The sequence below is a fragment of the Polyodon spathula genome, chromosome 7 (assembly GCF_017654505.1).
Source record: "Polyodon spathula isolate WHYD16114869_AA chromosome 7, ASM1765450v1, whole genome shotgun sequence".
Taxonomy (NCBI): domain Eukaryota; kingdom Metazoa; phylum Chordata; class Actinopteri; order Acipenseriformes; family Polyodontidae; genus Polyodon; species Polyodon spathula.
The window spans coordinates 14,883,393-14,903,865 of NC_054540.1; the positions used below are offsets into that span (position 1 = coordinate 14,883,393).

Here is a 20,473-nt window from a genome sequence, read left to right on the forward strand (position 1 = left end):
ATGTGATCCCCAAATGAAAGGGCTTTACAAAATGACATTTACAAATAACATTGATTTAGGAGAACCTTCAAGTTTTGGGTACAGTTTATCAGTGTTGGGTAGAGTTGGCACTGCTAATCTTAAAATGAACATTAAAGTATCTCAGAGATCCATCCTTATCTTAAGGCACAACAATTGCTGATCATTTTTGTACATCTAATTTAGTACTAGTGAGACTTTTGCCCATTTTGAGAAAGGAAAATCTTAAATGTCTTTTTTTGTACAATGGTGACACTTAAGTAGGCACTTTATTCTTCTTATCATCACCAGGAATCCTCTTCTGTCATCATCGTATTGTGTTAAGACAGCATACCTGTCTTATCTTTATTTTAGTCTGGCTATATCTGGAAAACAGAATAAAAAGACAAGGCACTGTGGGAGATACACAGAGAAGATGTTGAATATCAATGCTTTAAAACTGTTCCCAGGAGTTGCAATAGCAGTGGGTAGATCAAATGGTTTTATTTATTTTTATTATTTTACATGTAAAGAAGACATGACAGGACAAGGTGACAAAATCAGCTCCACCTGCCATTTATAGCCTGCTACTGCTGAAATCCGACACAAGCTAGAATTCATCTGGTTCACAGAGGCAGTGGCTATGTTCAGTTTTTGTGATCTCTATATGGTCAACAAGTCACAGTACATTTAAAAAAAAAATGAGAACACAGGCTGTATGTATGCAATTTGATACAAAGGAGCAGGCTCTTTTGTACAGAGGTATCGGCGCTATGTTTCAGTGCGAGATGTCCCGGGTTCGTGCAGGCCCTGTCTGTGAGTGGATTGCCTCGCCCTGTATAATGTGCCTGCCTGCATTAACTGAGATCACTATATATATATATGATATATATATATATAGATATAGTATAGATATATTATAATATATATATATATATAGAATATATATTGTATTTTTAGCTAACATTTAACATTTTGTAATTCGATTATGTATTTTTTAAAAACATGTATATCAAAATAGTTTAATAAATGTTTTTAAGTACATATAGAATTATCAAATTTTTTATATATATTTTTCGTATCACAGTTCTTTCCCGAAGCTGTTAGCAGAACTTTACAATGATTAAGACACTGACTATATATATATATATATATATATATATATATATATATATATATATATATATATATGTGTATATATGTGTGTGTGTGTGTGTGTGTGTGTGTGTGTATATCGATTTCACCGCTGTACCTGGAATCTGAAACATGTACGTTTTATATTTAATATTCATTCTCGAGTTAAATGTATACGGTAAGATGAATGCTATGGAAAGCATACCCTTTAAAAAAAAAAAAAAAAAAATACATGCAAACCAGTGATTTGAAGTCTCTCACTCCAGGTGTCAGTTGCCACCCAGCGGTGCAGTGGTTAAAGCAGCGCCGAATATGTTTTTCTCTGATCTTGGTGCTCTCATTCCCTACCGCTACAGTAGGAAGATGGCGACAGAGGGAGCAAGCAGAGAGCAGCTTCCTCCGATTCAAACGTTAACAACAGCATTGCACGGAAGCCTAGAAACGGTAGGACCTTGTACAAACAAAAATGAGTTAAAGCATTTCATTAAAATTAATAGTTATCCAGCGGCTTTCCTATGCTCTAGGGTGTCATGTGCAGAGAGCGGTGCTATTTCTTTGTGCAATGTATCCAGATTGCTTGTGTGTGCGCTGGGGAGTTGTTCGTAATAAACAGTTTCCATGTAGGAATGGTAATGTTTCCTGCTTTCGGGGAATGTGCTGCTCATTTTCTCTGCACGTATCGTCATTTTACTCGTAGAATTGCTTTTTGGGCTTTCAGTGTCTATTGCAATGCACATTACCGTGTTTTCACAGCAGCTATACATGCAGTTGTTTTAATGACAAAGTGCAGATGTTGAGATTTGCGATTTCATACCAAAGGAAACATTTTAAACCGTGATCTCCTTTTTTTTTTTATTTTATTTTATTTTATTTTTGCATATGGTTTTTTTGTGTGTGTGTGTGTGTGTTTTGTAGAGGGTTAACTACGGTTCTCTCGCATTTTACGTTTTTCAAGAAACACGTCACTATAATGTACATGATTTATTAAACTTAACGCAGACATTTATGAGTAGATCTGGGTGGTTGTTGTGCTAGTGATAGGTAGTTTGCCTTTCATCCTTTGTATGTTATCGAACTAAGTTGTTATAACCTATAGTGTATTTTATTAAAGATTAAAAAGTTATGCTTTGCTAGCTTAATAGTATAGATAGGTAGTTGCTGGGTATTACTAACTTTTAAAAACCGCCGTCATAATCCTACTGTACAGTGTTTGTGACTAATAAGAATAATATAATAATAAATATAATAATAATAATAATAATAATAATAATAATAATAATAATAATAACGGTTTTATTTAACAAAGCCAGACTTTGAGGCTTACACTTAACATGAGTAAGTAAATGTTTCCACAGAATGTGGTTTAATTTTTAATGATTTACTGTAATAAGTGAGAATGGTATAGCAGTCGGGAATGTAGCCCAGAGGGTTGAACATATCTCGCAAGAGTGAGACAGATGCTTGTTTAATAATATGTCCTATACTGAGTTTTAGCGTTTAGAATAGTGTAAATGCAGTCCACATTCTGCCTATTGTCATTACTGTTAAATTAACATAGGTGCCTGCATGCAGGCCTTATTTTTCTGTCTCGCCCACTTCAGGGGCTCCATTCAGCAAATCTTGACTGGGGTGAGGGGGAAGGGCTCTCATAATTGTTGTGGTCATCCCTCATCTCATTATGAGCCTGATCAGAACTCTTCTGAGAGATGTGGTTAGATTCCAGATCTCAGCTGTGCCAGGAAGGGGCTGGGTCTTTTTGATGATGATAAATTAGTCTTATCCCAGGGTTGGTAGCCGATGAACCCAAATTATTTGGCGTTGTTTGACTTGCTTCTGACTTGCTTTCTTGCTGTTGACTGACTGTTGATGGACAGCTTATTGTCCATTGGCAGTAGACCTTGCAGCAGATTTTAATCCTTCTTTTTTTTTTTAAATTCAGTTTTGCAGGGAAAAAAAGCAACAGCTGCTAAATATGGCTTAGTAGATTGTACAGTGTGAGAAGAATAGGGAAGGGAAAATTAATGTCAAGAGGCACCATACGAGGAGAGTAAGAATTTGAGATGGTGGGAGGAGAACACAGTACTGGAACAGTTATGCAGTGTTACTAATTTTCATTTAATGTCTTGAAGTGATTCAGCTGCAGTACAGAAAATCAAGGGGGGGGGGGGGGTCCACTGATGTGAGATTGTATTGTTTCCTCATCTCAGATTTACCACAACCTAGTGTTTGTGCTGATTGTATTTCCAAATACATACCCGTCATGCTGCTTTAGTGACCTTGTTTGGCAGTTACTGAACCAGCTAGGATGTGCATCATGCCAGTAAATTAACTGCTGCTTCTTCTTCTTCTTCTTCTTCTTCTTCTTCTTCTTCTTCTTCTTCTTCTTCTTCTTCTTTATTTGGCAGTAGCCTTTATCCAAGTTGACTTACAGGTGTCACAGAGCAATACAAGGTTACAGTGTATTTTACAGTTATCAAAGAGGAGGTCTGGAAACATGCATCCTTATTCCTCTGCTTGGAAACCTGTGGTTGCATAATTAAACTGTAACAGATTGGTTTAAGCCCTGTTTGTTGCAAAGTAATGTTTTGTAATTAATGCCTGTAAGAAAAACATTTATTTATAAAGCTATCCTTTGTGTGTGGTGTGGAGCGGATATTCTCTTTCACATGGCTCCAGTAGCACTGCATTCTGGGTTATGCCTGTTACGCTAGGATGAAATACAAAGTAAAAAAACTTAATACTGCATCAAAGATTAGTGCCAGTTCTGCTCTGTGAAGCTGTCCGACAGAGTTGTCACAATTGTAAATTCATTTGTTTTGCATGTTCAAGAAAAATACAGCAACTAGTGTTATTTTTTGTGTTTGTGTTGCAGAAATGTGAGTTTAATATGGATAATCTCAGCAAACCAGAACTTCTGACACATTTGAGCATTATGGAGGGGGAGCTGGAAGCCAGGGATTTGGTGATTGAAGCCTTGCGGGTGAGTCATTTTTTTGTGTTATATTGTCTTAAAACATATAAACACAAAACACCTTTAAAACCTTCATTAACACTTCTGCTCTTTTTTTTTTTGTTTAAACGTTTTTATGTTAGAAATGGGGGAAAAAGTAATATTTGAAAACAATGTTGATAATCTTAGGGCAAGCACATATGGCTTAAACTGTTTGTGGAATTACATTTTAAAATATACTTTTAAAAAAAATAGTAAGGCTACATAATTACATTCATGATATTGTACTTTGTACTTAAAATAGCACTGGGATTGCTTTCATATCAGCTGGTCTAGTTACATAAGAAAGGTTCAACATGGTATAAGGTTGCATGGCAATTCTCTACATGCCTCTTCAGGCTTATGGGAGAACAACATTATTTGGTTATACTTTCATAATCTGTACAGTGAATTTATAATAAATAGATTATTAGTTTGTATTTAACATTACATGATTTATTTACTGGGCAGAGACAGTTGGATTATACCATGAATTTTAGTTTGAAATTAGCAGCAGATTAGTAACCCAGCTATTCACCAGCTTTACTTTTATTTTTTATGCCTTTTAAATGACCTACTTTAAATATAGCTGTCTTATTTTTCAAAAGTTCCATCCTACTGTTCCGTACAGAGTTTTAGATTCTCACGCACTTATATCATGAGATTTATGCCTTTGCTTCTTGACAGCAAGGTGAATGCCCTTTATAGTTCTTTATAGCATGGCAGAGTGATGACGGGCATAGATATTTGTGCCGTTTTTTCCCCATTGTTCTTGCCCAGTGTATACTGTTTCCTCCTATTTAAGAAATTATTTTTTATCAATCACTTTCATAAAATATGATGGAAAACGAGATACCACCAATTTCCAGAACCTTGTTCAAAAGCACTTTATTTTCTGTCATGAAAAAAAAACAGCCTTTTGAGTGATCATCTGTAAGATGCAGCTAACAGATCGTTTCCAACATGAAGATTGAGATCCTAAATGGCCCTCTGAAGTCAGTGTTCCAGTATTTTGTATCCCACAGCTGTTTGTTGAGCTGGGATATAATGTCTGTCTGTAATCAGTTTCCACTTCCGACGTTGACTACCCAAAAGACGAGCACCGAGACAGGATTTAGAAAAGAACAAAATAAAATAGGTCAGATCATTTCCTGCAATAATGCATTTCGATTGCCTAGTTCTTGTCCTCATGGGACTAAATAATGTTTAATAAAATTGAATATGGATACCACTTGTGTTTTTTTTTTTTTTTTTTTTTTTTTTTTAAACAGGTGTATTTTAAAAGCAGTATTTATTCAACATCAGGACTGAACAGATATTATAAGAAAAACAGCTCCTGCTGCATTTTACTTGAATCTTTTATTGCTGTATTTTAGCATATCAAGGTTGAGGATTAAGTGAACCACATAGCTATTGGCCATTTTCACCTTGCACAGTCCTTGCAGTTTGTACTGCATTATAAAAACAGTTGGGGTCTGTGTGAAAGTACTGTATCCATCGTGTGAACTGAATCCTGCCTTTTTTCTGTTAGATGCATCTTTAGCACTCTGCTCATTTACAAAGTACATGGGGCATACAGTATGCTACTTATGCTAGAAGGATTTGGCTATGTTGTTATTTAGGTGCTGGTCGGTTTGGTCTGCTTTGTAGTCTGTTCTGCTGTCATGTGTCAGATCATCACAACAGTGAAGCATTGTGTTGCCCAAGAGTAATTTTCAAATTTGAAACCTGTCTCCAGAATGTCTTCTAGAACTGTTCTTATAATCATATGACATTTTAAATAAATACATACAATGCATGCTTATTGTTAATGGCAGCTATATAATATGAATTTCTACAGTGGTAACTACAGAGTAGTTGCACATACTGTATGTGTGTATGATATAACAAACATAAAATAAAGACAAGGGATTAGTATACTGTACAGAATAACCTATTCATATTGTAGACTGGGTGTATAAAGTTTGCTGTGAACACATAAATGAACGTGGGAGGTTTAATGCAGTCTATTTTTATGAGTCACCAACCATTGCAGGAGATAATTTGCATTTAATTTTCAAATAGTACAATAAAGCAAAGATATTATTCTGATACCTGAGTTGCTATGAAACCAAAGTTATCTGAGTACAAGAATAAAGCATTAGGTTATGGAATTGCAGAGCTCAGCCCTGTGTCCCAGTCTTCAGCGTGGGGGAGCCCCTCTGAACCTTCAGGCAGTGCTCTCTCTTGACAGCAGTGTATGTGGGATGCAAGCCCACAGTTGGAAGAACAAGAATGTGCCGTTATTGTTTTGTAAGAGTGCTTGGGATCCTTTTTCTTTTTGAAGTTAATTTTTGTTTCAGGAAGTTTAAGTTCATTCTGTTTTTGCAATGTTATTCATCTTGCCAGTGTATAAAGAAAGAAGAGCATTATTTCTAAGGTCCTTGGTGAATGTCATTGTTGACTGCAGACAATGGTCATTGTAATGCACCCTTGGTACTTCTTTTGATCCTCAGTTTGAGATGTTTTGAATTTGCTAATTGGCTTCTCAAGTAGGTAGGCCTTTCCAAAAAATAATCTGTGAATCACGGCATGAGGACCACCTATAGAGTCAGTGGTCTACATGGGGAAATTAATTAACATTAAAGAGTAACCCTTGTTTCAAACTGATGCTCCACCAGCACACCGAACTGAATTCAAGCACAGAAAAATGTCCCCATTTAAGTACATGAATAGAGCGGCATCTAAAACAATTAAGTATGCCTTGACGCTCTTTCAGCGCTAGCGTGCCTTCCTGTGCCACTCCAAACGGTGCGCCTTGCTTCATACGATGCTCGAGCAGCGAACTGTACTTGCTGCTAATGTACATAAATGATATTCTAAAGAGTATCGTGTGCCCCACAGTGCCACACTAGTCACCTGTTCCCACCATTTTTAATTAAGCATTTCATGAAGACATTTCTTGTTGCCACCATCATCCTGAGAATAGCCATCACGGTTATGTTGCTTCACTTTTTTTCTTTGAAGTGTGAAATCGCTGTATATTGGCATAACATGAAAATGATTGTTCTAAATGACAGTTACACAATATTTTAGGGTGTGTTGCATTAAGGGTGTGTACTGTACTTATTCTGTAAACAAACACATGTTTTATTTTATTTGGTGTGGTTTCTGCTTTCAGCTAAAAGAATGAATTAAAAAAAATGCTATTGCTAAAAAAATTAACTATTCTTACTCTCTAATTACCATTATATAGCTCATTGCAATAAATAACTGAATATGTACTGGAAACAGATTTTTATTTTATTCATCCCTTATTTACAGGGGAAAGGTATTTTGAAATCGTATTTTGGTAAAATGTCTTTTTATGTTTGAATACCTTAGTTTTAAACACTGAACATTGCTGATAATTTTACTGCTGAATAAAGGATGAGATAATTAGATGGCTTGCGGAGTGAATGTACTGAATTTAGCTCAAACAAGCCTCCCCCCAATTTCAACATATTGAAATTGACATTTACCCTTTTTTATATACAGTGCCTTGCAAAAGTATTCAGACCCCTGAACAATTCTCTCATATTACTGAATTACAAATGGTACATTGAAATTTCGTTCTGTTTGATATTTTATTTTTAAACACTGAAACTCAGAATCAGTTATTGTAAGGTGACATTGGTTTTATGTTGGGAAATATTTTTAAGAAAAATAAAAAACTGAAATATCTTGCTTGCATAAGTATTCAACCCCTGTGCTGTGGAAGCTCCCAGTTTGCACCGATGAAAGAAATTGCCCTAACGAGGACACGATTACCTTACCATTGGCCTCCACCTGTGAACCATTAAAGTTGCTGTCACATTTTCTGGATAAAAACCCCACTGTTGAAGGATCATTGGTAAGGCTGTGAATCTGGAGGAAAATGAAGACCATTCTACAGATGTTAGAGATAAAGTAATACAAATGCATAGATTAGGGAAAGGGTACAAAATAATATCCAAGTGTTTGGATATCCCAGTGAGCACAGTTGGATCAATAATCAGGAAGTGGAAGCTGCATCACACCACCCAGGCACTGCCAAGAAAAGGCCGTCCCTCAAAACTCAGCACTCAAACAAGAAGGAGACTTGTGAGAGAAGCCACAGAGAGGCCAACAATCACTTTGAAGGAGCTACAGAGTTCAGTGGCTGGGAGTGGAGTAATGGTGCACCAGTCAACCATGTCAAGAGCTCTGCATAATACTGGTCTGTATGGGAGGGTGGCAAGAAAGAAGCCTTTACTCAAAAAGTACCACCTGAAAGCACGTCTGGAGTTTGCCAGAAAGCATGAGAGTGACCCAGCTGCGATGTGGGAAAAGGTTTTGTGGTCAGATGAGACCAAGATAGAGCTTTTTGGCCAAAACTCAAAGCACTATGTGTGGCACAAACCTAACGCTGCCCATGCCTCAAGACACACCATCCCTACAGTGAAGTATGGTGGTGGTAGCATCATGCTGTGGAGAAGCTTCTCATCAGCAGGGACTGGGCATCTTGTTACCATTGAATGAAGAATGGATGGAGCAAAATACAGGAAAATACTGCAAGAGAATCTGCTTCAGTCCGCTAAAAAACTAAAGCTTGGGAGGAAATTCACCTTTCAGCAGGACAATGATCCCAAGCACAAGGCCAAAGCAACATTGGAGTGGCTCAAGAAGAAAAAGGTGAATGTCCTACAGTGGCCCAGTCAAAGTCCTGATCTCAATCCCTTGAGAATCTGTGGCACTATTTGAAAATTGCGGTCCACAAACATCGTCCAGCCAGCCTGAACAACCTGGAGCAAATCTGCCAAGAAGAATGGGCCAAAATCACTCGGACACCAAAAGACTTAAAGCTGTTATTGCAGCGAAAGGTGACTCTACCAAATATTAATGTGTGGGGGTTGACTACTTATGCAAGCAAGATATTTTTGTTTTTTATTTTTCTTAAAAATATTTCCCAACATAAAACTAATGTCACCTTACAATAACTGATTTTGAGTTTCAGTGTTTTTAAAAAAAATATCGAACAGAACAAAATTTCAATGTACCATTTGTAATTCAGTAATATGAGAGAATTGGTCAGGGGTCTGAATACTTTTGCAAGGCACTGTATATAAAATGCCACTATGTTCCATCAAGTTTGGATGGAAAAGTTGGTCTGCTGTGGCAATACCATAGGTTTCCCACAATCAACTTTAGAGTCAATATTTCTGTCTATTCTGTAACTTACAGGTTTATTTATACTTCTTTCCAGACATGCTGTAGTTTGTCTAGTTGATGTTTCCCCAGTCTATCAAGCCATTTCCTGCCCTTTCTCCACTATACTTGTTTCATATGAGTAATAAGACAAATGGCATGATAACCCTTTTTTTTTTTTTTTTACATCACCCCAAAATGAATCATTTTTTAAAATTTGCTTTATTTAGTGTGCCCAATTATAATGTTACCCCTGATTTTCTCCCAATTTGGAATGCCCAATCGCTTTTTCCTTCACCGCAACAATTCCTCACATGACGCAAGTTTAGTGGGCGTCCTCCGATCCCACGACCAAGCCAGCTTCCTTTTTCACTCAGGAACTCAATAGCAGATGTCGGCGAACTGCCAACCTCTAGAGGACAAAGGCCAGCCCTGTTGGTTCCTGCTCTGAGCTCACTGGGCGTCTGGCCAGCAGGGTTCGCTGTAGAGCAAAACAGTCCCTGCAGGTTTTACCTCCCTAACCCACAGGAGCGCCTGTGCCAATGTGACACTCTCTTCGGAGTCCACTTCGAAGACCGGCTGCCTTTGCACAGCCAGGACGCGAACGTGCACTGTATGACTCACCCTGCACACCGTGCGGCTGCGCTTCTACCAGCTGAGCCACTCGGGGACCCCTCCAAAATTAATCTTAAATTGCTCCGAGTTTGTCTGCGTTTTAATGGCCGAGTCCAAGAGCTTGGGGAAAAAAAAAAAAGCTGCTGGAAAGCCATTTATAATTGTAAGCTGTTTATTGTAAGTCAGTCATTTTTGTTGCATCTGTTTCTAAGCTATTAACACCAGACATGGAATGGTATTTATACTAAAACTGTAGTCATGGTTGTTTTCTTCGAAAAACTTATTGTACCCCCCCACCCCCCCCCCCCCCCCCCCCCCCCCCCCCCCCGCCAATTTTGATATTCTTCTTTTCTTTTATTTACTTCAGGCGTCTTGATACTGGTGATCGCACAACTATATTATTTCAAGTTTCTTTGTGGATCTGGCTTCATAATGAGGTTTTCAGACCCAATTAACTATTCTACTGACAGACGGGTTCCTAAAAATAACGATCCCTTATTACTGGTAAATGCCAGTAGGGCTGAGGGAGCAATCATTAATGCATGAGCTACAGAGTAAAGCATTGACTTTCCTGACAAAATCCCCCTGTTAATCCTCTTCAAGGACTGTACTATCGGGAGTACATTCAGTATTTTATAGCGCTTGAACTTTTTTGAGCTAACTCCAGGGCATGTGCTATTAAGGTTTCTTAACTGCTGTTTTCCATTAATAGCTGTTCCAGGTTACGTGAAATGTGTTTTTGCAGCCTTATTTCTTTTTTTTTTTGAGTACGAGTCTATGTCACAAACGTGCCTCCCTAATTTCCATTTTCTGGAGCCAAAGTAAGTCAAGTAATTGAAGGTGAGTTAACTTTCCTCCACTTATAAAAGTGAATTGAATTGGGCCGTGTTCTTTCAGGGACTGTTACTGTCCTACAGGTGTTTCACTTGGTTCTCCCTTATTGGTGGAAAGGGGATAGGCGTATAGCGTAGCTACTGCACCTGTGTATTTCTGTTTACTAGAATGCTTCAACTACACAGTTTGCAAAATTCTTTTTTACTGCTTGTTGGAGTTATGGAAAATGCTTGAAACCACTCCAAAGCACTCAATAGCTCAGATAATAAATATGCATTAGCAGTACAATCAAAACTGTGACCAGCTGTTGTCCTAGAATAGTCATTCAAATCTGTTTTGAGCAGCAGGTCCTAGAACACACTGGCCAGCAATACTGATTATCAGCAGGGATCCATTTGCTGCGGAATAACACGTCAAAAAACGCAGATTTTCTATGTTTTCTGAGGTTTTTTTGGTTTTATACTTGGGGAGGGGCAAAAAGCATGCACCAAATCAGTACATAAATCATATATAAACATTAACACAGGCAACTTTGCTTTAAATTTACCTAAACATACCTGTCTAATAAAACTGCTTCTGGTATTCAAGTTCAGTGTTGAATGAGGCTTCAGTTTACTTCAGTCAGTATCCAGAGCAGTTCAACGATGCCGAAAACAATAAAAAATCGCTCCTAAAGATCAGATCAGTGAGTTTGGCAAGCACAAATTGCACATGGATAGTAATGTGCTGTTTTGTACTTCATGCAGAAGGCTGTAGATTACACTTGTAGGTAGGCCATTGTAGAACAAAATGGGACGCGCTAAACATTAATTGTGTGAAAGCAAAGGTAAACAAGATGAGTTTGAAACAGCAGGGCCATTGAAAACACTGAAACAGACCACTGTGTTTGGACCATTTCAGCATCTTACAACTATCAAAGAACTGTGTGAAACTTGTTTGTAGATGTTGTCAAAATGCGAGTAAAAGCCGACATTCTTCTGTATACAGTGGATCAACCGGCAGTTTGAGTTTTTTGATGCAAGCACGTTAAGGTAGGTAGTGCCATTCCAAAGTCAAACACTGGAATGCTGCAGCTCTATTTTAAAAGTAGCCACCCAGATGAAGACTACCAATTCTGTGTTGAACTAACATGAATATATATATATATATATAAAACAAACACACTTTTTTTTTTTTTTTTTTTTACAGCAGGGAACTATTTGAAGTAAAAAAAAAAAAAAAAAAAGTGTGTGTTTTTTTATTGATTAATAGTGCCGGTAAGCTTCTAACTTGCTTAGAATTTGAAAGTGTAAACATTCTTATTTTATTTATTTAGCAGATGCATTCATCCAAAGTGACTTACATGTGTTACATTATAATACAAGGCTACAGTTCAAGAATAATTAAACTTTTTAACTAAAATACAACATAGACACAAGAAGTGTAACAACAATACTTAATGTGTTAACTGTTACCCAGTAGTACTGTTTGTGTGTCTTATAATGTTGCAGGTAAAACTAATTTTTAGCCTTTTACTTGTGGAATAACAGACTTTTTATTTTTTTAATCACAGAAAACTAGGATCCCTGATTAGCAGCCAGCAGTGGAAAAAACTCTGCTTCAGGAGACACAGTGCAGCTATGGCAGAATGTTTTGCAACATTTTCAGAAGTCCGACTTTCATACATTTTTAGGTTTCAGTGGTAGGATAAATGTTTTAGTTTTACATTTGTAAATATGACCCATTTGACTCTATGGGTTTGTAATACCAAGTTACTAGTATTACATATTCTAGGGAAAATGAAAATATTTTAGTGATTCAAAATAATGATGTTTATAGTAAAACAAAATTTCACGTCCATAATATGTTCTTGGTAAAGTTTTTATAAAATCAACGTCAACTGAAAATGACTTCCTTCTGTTTACTTATTTAACCTTGTAATTTGAGTTCTATCTACCTGGGACTGAGGGGGCTATCTTAATGGAAGTTGGTGGACATGGTAAATGCCCAGGTGGATTTAATTTCACATTTCCTTCCCACATGCAGTATTTGTTCATCATCACCTCTGTTCCCTACATGTCATTGCCAGAAAATCTAATGCTAACATCAACACTCCATAGAAAAAGTCTGTAAAAACATCAAGTGGCTTTTAACTGTTGTGAATAGATAATGACATTATTGTTTGTCTACTTGACTTGGTTATAAAGTTTTACATTGTATTAAGAAACCATTCAAAATGTTATGAATAAGCGGTCGAACATGCAGCTAGTTCCAATACTGTGTCCTGACACCATTGCGCTGGCATGTTGTCTCGATGTGGAGCCCAGCTGGAAAGAAACTGAAACTGGCAAGCGCTGTGTTGATAAAGGAGAGTGTAGTGCCATTGGTTGTCCCTCTGGCTTTTCTCTTTGATGTTAATATTGTTTGGCATTACTTCAGTCTCCCAAGATGATAAGGCTAAAACAATGGGTTTTTTTTTTGTTTTTTGTGGGTTTTTTTTTAGAAAAATACAATACTACAAAAATAACTGGAAAAACAAGAACAAATTGAAAAGGACACACAAATGACATGTGGCTGCATTTCACAGGGATCTCCTTTATTCTAAATATGCTCAGTAACTTACCCGCTGGTGTGGTGTTTCAGAAGTGTTGCTAAGAGCTCAGAGATACCAGATGGCTACACTGCATTTTATTACAGAACTCTGCAATCTCTAATGGGACTGCCTAGCTGCCAGCATACAGTTGGATTTCCTCCGTGGGGGTGACACTACTGCTGAATTGTCTAATTGCTGACCATTTCATCCAACTCACTGTAGTATGAAGACATTGATAAAGACTTCTCTACAAACAGTTTTGAGTATGTGTGTGTGTGTGTGTGTGTGTGTATATATATATATATATATATATATATATATATATATATATATATATATATATATATATATATAATATAATTTTTTTTTTTTTTTTTTTTTTTTTTTTGACTACTGCTGTAAGTTATGATTGAGTGTAAAAATAGGCTGTAGTGTTTGTATACAGTACGATCCCTCATGTAACATTCTGAACTCGCAGAGAACTCTGAATGAATAATCTTTTTGACACCCCCAGTAAAGAACAGTATAGGGAATGAAAAAATCTGAATTGGAAAACATTTTTAAATACTAAAATAAATGTTCTCCCAATGAATTATCTATACAAGTGCAATATATTTTCAACAGGATTGGTATCTAGATTGATTTGAATTTTAAAAACCAATTCATTTATGTGTTGTACTCGAAAGTGTGACAGTGATAACAAATGGGCCTATAGCTAGGTCACCTCAAAGAAACTGAGGGAATGGAGAAATTCTCTCTCTCCAGACAAAAGCGTATTCTAATTGAAAAAGCAATCTCAGGAGGGTTTCAGAAGAGTATTTTATTAAATACTAGAAGTGAACACTGGCCTGGTAGAGCACAATGAGAAAGCAAATGTTGCAAGGGTTCCAGAGGAAGTGTAATCCCTACAAAGGCTTTACTTTGTTAATCTAATTGAAAAGCACCCTGTGTTCTTCAGAGATTTTACACAAAGCACAATAGAGAGTCTGACCTTTTAATAAGTAGTCAGGTGGTCATGGTGCCTTCAGGTCCAGCTGCATTTGGTTTAAATAACTTGTGAGTTGTTGCTTCAATAGTGAATATGGACCAAAAAGCCCTAACATAGAGTACTAGGAACATTTGTAATCTGAATAGTTTATTGCATGTTCTGTACTTTGGTTGCCCCAATACACAACTGCTGCCTCCAGTTGTTTTTCTATTGTGTTGCTAATTAACGTTTACCCGGTTTTACTACACGCTACACACTCTTGGAGCAGTGTTTTGGAACAAAGTTCCCACCAACTTAGGTGTCACGTCTTATTTTGCGTTTGCCTGCTGTGGTAATACACAATGGATAATGCCACTTCGTTAGACACCTTGGCAACCTTTTATGAGGCAGCATGTTTGTACTACAGGCTCTTAATTAGCAGTTTCTGAGGTTACCGGGTTATAGTAATCTGCCATGTGTAGCTTTAAACACTGTGCTGGAAAAGTAAAGGTGACGATTGTTTCACAGATTCCAACATTGTATTCTGTGTTTAACTTTCAAATCCATTTAAAACAGTTTGGAATGCAAGTTCTTCATAAGATGTTTAGCCATAGCCATTTTGCCTTTTGACTTGATGTTAAGTTTGAATTTTAGAAAAATATGTCATGGATCTAGATGGGTCTGCTCAGAAACTTTGCTGTGAAAATTGCCATCACAATTTTTTTTATATGTTTTTTAAACTGTAGCACCTTTTCTGGATAACTGCACTCATTGCTGAGATTAACTTATTTCCAACACCTTCCTCTATAATCCAATCAGTCTCTGTTCTATTTAAAAAACATGCTTCAGGTAGGATAAAGTATTTTCTTGTTTATGGTTTTTGGTAGGTTTTGTTTCAGTCATGAGAGGAAATTGTCATCCAGTCACTAATCTGACAGCTGTGAAATATGAAATTCAGATAAGCTTTGGGAGGGAGGGCTGAATATAAATAATGACCATCTGTCTGGATAACTATGTTGTACAAAGTTGTGTACCTTTTGTATAAAAAAAAATCCCTTTGATTTAAAAATTGGCTGTTATTGTTAATATAAACTTAATATTTCATATATTTTTAGGTAATTCATGTTGGAGGAAATGATGTTGACAGAGAACATTTAGTGTCTGTGGCTGAAGCTCAGCCTGAAAAGATCACATGCTGCTTTTAATATATATATTATAATAATCTGTTTGTGCTACTGAGGTCCATGAACAAATTATTATTTGCGGTTTCCCACTGGCTGCTTGTAGCTGGAACAAACCATCTGACCTCTTAACATTGTTTTTCATATAGCAGCAAGACTAGTTTAAGTCAAAGTGTTGGGGGGGTGGAGAGTCAATGATTAGGGGCATGGGATTTACAAAGCCTGGAGGAAAATGGCAGGTGTCCATGAATCAGAAACCTACGCTAGTTTAAATGGCAAAACAATTTCCACTCCCACAAAAGGAGAAAATTGGGACACCTTTTTTTCAGTTTGTTCCTGTCTTGTAGCAGAACACAAGTTAACCTTTTTTTTTCCAGTTAGTATCTGTCTTGGAGTGCTGACAAATCAAATATGAGCTTGCACCAGGCTTACTATTCGAGTGCTTAGGAGAATCCTAGTAATGTGCTAATCTATACTGTATCTACAGATACAGATCTCTTTTCCTTCTATTGTGAAATGCACCATTTCCAGGAAAAGGGTGATTTGCTTCCATAAAGGCTGGCAGCTGAACTGTGTAATTTTTATTTATCTGTAGCCTGCAAAGCATGGAGCTAATACTAAAATGATGCTCAGTAGGTTAGAGAGGTCATTGTCATACAGGTAGACAAAATGCAAGGATTTTGAGGAAACTTTTAACCTCCAGGTCAAGGTCACAAAAAACAGAAAACAGAAAACTGTTTTCGATTATCTGATTTGGATACAATTTTGTAGAATTAAACAGTTAAGTTTTAATTAAACAGTTGTAAGTCTGTGAATAAAAACATGGAGATACATATATCTGTTATGATGTTATGAGACACAAATATTCTTAATAGTTTTTCAGTGCATGTTTTACATATTTGTACAAAGGTTATATAACAAGATGTTATTATTTATTATTCAGTCATATTTATGTTTTGACTATAATCTTTCACTTACTGTGCATTTATTATGTTTGTTTTTTCCTGATTTATGGAGCTCGGCCAAGGACAATAATGCATAATAGACCTCTCACAAGATTGAAATTAATTTCTTGAAATGAACATAAATGGCTTCTGGCATTGATTTTGCACTGCGTAAATTATTATTATTATTATTATTATTATTATTATTATTATTATTATTATTATTATTATTTTATTAAGATCAGCTTTCACAAATATCTGCATGTTGCATACAGGTCACGCATTACATATTGTGTGAAGTGTGCTGTACAATTGGCCAGTAGTATACATGCTGTTGATGGGGTGTGTGACATAAAAGAAAAATGGTGGTAGTAAAATGTTGTTGAACAGCAAATAAATGTGTAAATGTTCCCACAACTGGAAGTTAGCTTATCGAAAAAGCTGAATGTTTACCAAAGCCAAGATAAAATCACAAGGCAAACAGTTTCAGAAATTCTGAAAAGAAAAATGCCTATTTAAAAGTAATATGGTGAAAGCCTGAATGCCAGCAGAAAGTGCCTAAATCACACATGCAGGTAGTACGAAATTCAAACAGGCTTGTGCTATTAACAGGTAAAGATTTTGTTGAGGCACTGTTGTGTTTATGATACTGTGTGTGTGCATGTATGAGAGAGAGAGAGAGAGAGAGAGAGAGAGAGAGAGAGAGAGGGAGAGAATGAAAATACAGTCCACTTAATAGGTATTAAATTTAATGTAGTTGGAATACACCCTTATGTTTACACTGGAAATTTGTCAGATTTTACACTATTACAAGGCAAAGGCTAGTGATGGCAGGAATATGAAAATTGGAAAGTGATATATTTAAAAGCCAATGTATTTATCAGAGGTGTCTTTAAAACATTGGATTTGTCTGAATGAGTTTTTTTATACCATGCTTATACCAACTTATTGTTCCTTTTAACTGTTTTATTTTTGTATTTTTTTTTATTAGTAATTGAACTATTACTAGCTATTGCAACAATCTTAAACGTGTTAGAATTTAAATACACTTTTGTCGTCCCAAACTAAATGATTGTGATACTATATATATATATATATATATATATATATATATATATATATATATATATATATATATATATATATATATAGCAAGCTAGCTAGCTCATACATCAGGTGGCTTGTAAAGTAGCGCACATCAGCAAAACACTGGAGCCAAAAGCTGAATCAAAATAAAGTAGGCCTCAAATGTGTAATACGGTTGTACAGAAGCATTTTCCAAAGCCCTGCTGTGACTAGTAAGCAAGTTTTGGGAAGCAGCCAGCCTGCCTGCATGCCATATAATAAATCATGAATTGCATACAAGAGAATAATGTGGTTTTGTGTTACTGTTGCAGGCTCGTAGGAAGGATGTGTTTATCCAGGAACGATACGGGCGTTTCAACATCACTGACCCCTTCCTGGCTCTGCAGCGTGACTATGAAGCAGGTGGAGGAGAGAAGGAGAAGAGGCCCATGTGCATCAGCCCCTTGTCAATCCTGGAGGCAGTCATGGCCCACTGCAGGAAAATGCAGGAACGAATGTCAGCGCAGCTTGCCGCTGCTGAAAGCAGGCAAAAAAAAGTAATGCTAAATCAAGCCTTGGTGTTTACTGATTTGTTTGCTTGTTGGCCCTCTTCTACAACATATTGTTTTTATTTTCATGAGTTACGACAATATATGTGTATCCCCCTTTCTATATTGTAACTCCCCACTCCTCAGAAAAATCCCTAAATTGACTGAACTGCCTGTCAATCACATTGTCAACACTTTCCTAGCCTCACATTGCAGAGATTTGCTGTATTCAGCAGACAGACTTATACAGCAGGTCAAAGGTAAATACTGTTTGAATATCCATTTGAATTTTGAAAGGATATTCAACTAAGTGCATGTTCATCCAAGCACTGACTTTAATATATCTATGGTTACCCACTCATTCTGTTCCTATTTCAAAACAAATTCACTGCAGTGCAGTGATTATTGCCAACAGTTAAGCTCAGGTGTTGCTTCTATACCTGTAACGCAGTTAAGCTCAGGTGTTGCTTCTATACCTGTAACGCAGTTAAGCTCAGGTGTTGCTTCTATACCTGTAACGCAGTTAAGCTCAGGTGTTGCTTCTATACCTGTAACGCAGTTAAGCTCAGGTGTTGCTTCTATACCTGTAACGCAGTTAAGCTCAGGTGTTGTACGTTGCTTCTATACCTGTAACGCAGTTAAGCTCAGGTGTTGTACGTTGCTTCTATACCTGTAACGCAGTTAAGCTCAGGTGTTGTACGTTGCTTCTATACCTGTAACGCAGTTAAGCTCAGGTGTTGTACGTTGCTTCTATACCTGTAACGCAGTTAAGCTCAGGTGTTGTACGTTGCTTCTATACCTGTAACGCAGTTAAGCTCAGGTGTTGTACGTTGCTTCTATACCTGTAACGCAGTTAAGCGCAGACACTGTACACAGCTTGCATACCGTTAACAGAGTTGCACTTATTTCTTAATGGTCTGAATAAACAGTAGCGCTAAATATGCCTGTTCTACAATATGAAGTGTAGTGATCTGAGCTTTAAGTGGGGAGCCCCACTGATTGCTTATCCTTGGTGTTGCCCAGGGTATGATTTTTAAAGCCCATGTTGTAATGTCAAACAGCACTGCTTTGAATCTTGTTCAACCAGCTGGAGCACTCTCTTCACCCAAGTCCTTTTTTAACAAAGTTTTATTCTCTTTCCTTTAAAAAATAAGAGTTTGAATTGGAGATTCAGTAAAATGTAACGGGAAGTTCTCTGTGCACAACTGCTGCTTTAATTTCCTCTTAACAGTGCCTAACGGTGTGTGGACATTTCATAGCTTGGACTGAAATACATGCTGAATATTTCATGGACCTGGACAAAACTGCTAGCGGCATGTATTTCCTTACTAACATAAGAGATATTGAATAGGTTGGAGCAGCTGTGAAGCCTCACCATGATTGGCTTGTATCTTTACAAAGATTCATGGACCCCTGTTCTGTACTGAAATAGCATCTCTTTTGGAATGAAGAGCCACTTGCCTAATAATGGTGAATTGAATGATCAATCAGTTAATCAATATTTTTTATATTTTGTCTTTTCATAGTGGACCACCATCCCTAAGCACTTTTCAAGATAGTGAGGAACAATGCACAATACATTAAATACAGTGAAATACAGGGCATAGTACATGAAATATAAATAGTAAAAAAACTATGCAAATACATTAAATACAGGCATAATGCATTAAATACAAGGCTAGGATGTGAATTCTAAACATTGTGGATGCATGTGTGATATAGAATCATACAAATAAGATGGAGTGAAAAACCTGAAATAGCAATTTAGACAACAGCTAACAACGTATATCAGGCTTAAAGAGCATTGAAAGCAAGAGAGAACAAGTGGGTATTGAGAGTTGATTTGAAGCAAGCGACTGTAGGAGTTACATGCACTAAAACTGGGAGAGAGTTCCAGAGTCAGAGCCATTAGTGTGGTGCACTTTTGCTTGGGTAGAACAAGCAAGCCAGAGTCAGAGGACCTCAGCTTGCGTGCAGGGACATAGTGGGTCAGCAGGTTGGAAAGATACTCTGGACCCGTGTGATGAAAGGGCTTGTAGGCAAGTAGGATAATTTTGAAAGTAATCCTGAACTTTACAGGTAGCCAGTGCAGCTGGACAAGACAGGGTAATGTGATGAAGCTTCTTACATCTGGTAAGGATCCAAGCAGCAGCATTTTGAACCAGCTGCAGTTTATGGCACGTGACAAAAGAGAGAGAGCCGCAATAGTCGAGAGGAGATGAATGCATGACAGAGTATCTCTGAATCTGGAAGGGAAAGGTAGAGTCGGACTTTTGAGATGTTTTGGAGGTGGTAGAAGGAGGATTTGACTACAGAGGAGATTTGGGCATCAAAGGAGAGGTTACTATCCAGAAGTACACCAAGGCGTCATACAGTGAGGGAAGGCAGCAGCAGGCAGTTTCCGAGGTTCAAGGCAGCAATATTGAGATTCTTGAGTAGAGTT

The 20,473-nt window shown here is 37.1% G+C and overlaps 1 protein-coding gene across 3 annotated transcripts in view; it reads left to right on the forward strand.

The window, feature by feature from the left end:
• The first annotated feature begins 1,478 nt into the window (after positions 1 to 1,478).
• Positions 1,479 to 20,473, forward strand: part of LOC121318221 (cortactin-binding protein 2-like) — a 49,506-nt gene continuing 30,511 nt past the window's right edge. For all 3 annotated transcript variants that reach the window (XR_005950584.1, XM_041254666.1, XM_041254667.1), the window contains exons 1-3: positions 1,479 to 1,575; positions 4,004 to 4,111; positions 17,815 to 18,039. Coding sequence is in view for 2 of the 3 variants with exons in the window: in XM_041254666.1 (XP_041110600.1) it covers positions 1,495 to 1,575; positions 4,004 to 4,111; positions 17,815 to 18,039 (414 nt within the window). In the remaining variant the exon portion in view is untranslated. The remainder of the gene's footprint in view (positions 1,576 to 4,003; positions 4,112 to 17,814; positions 18,040 to 20,473) is intronic.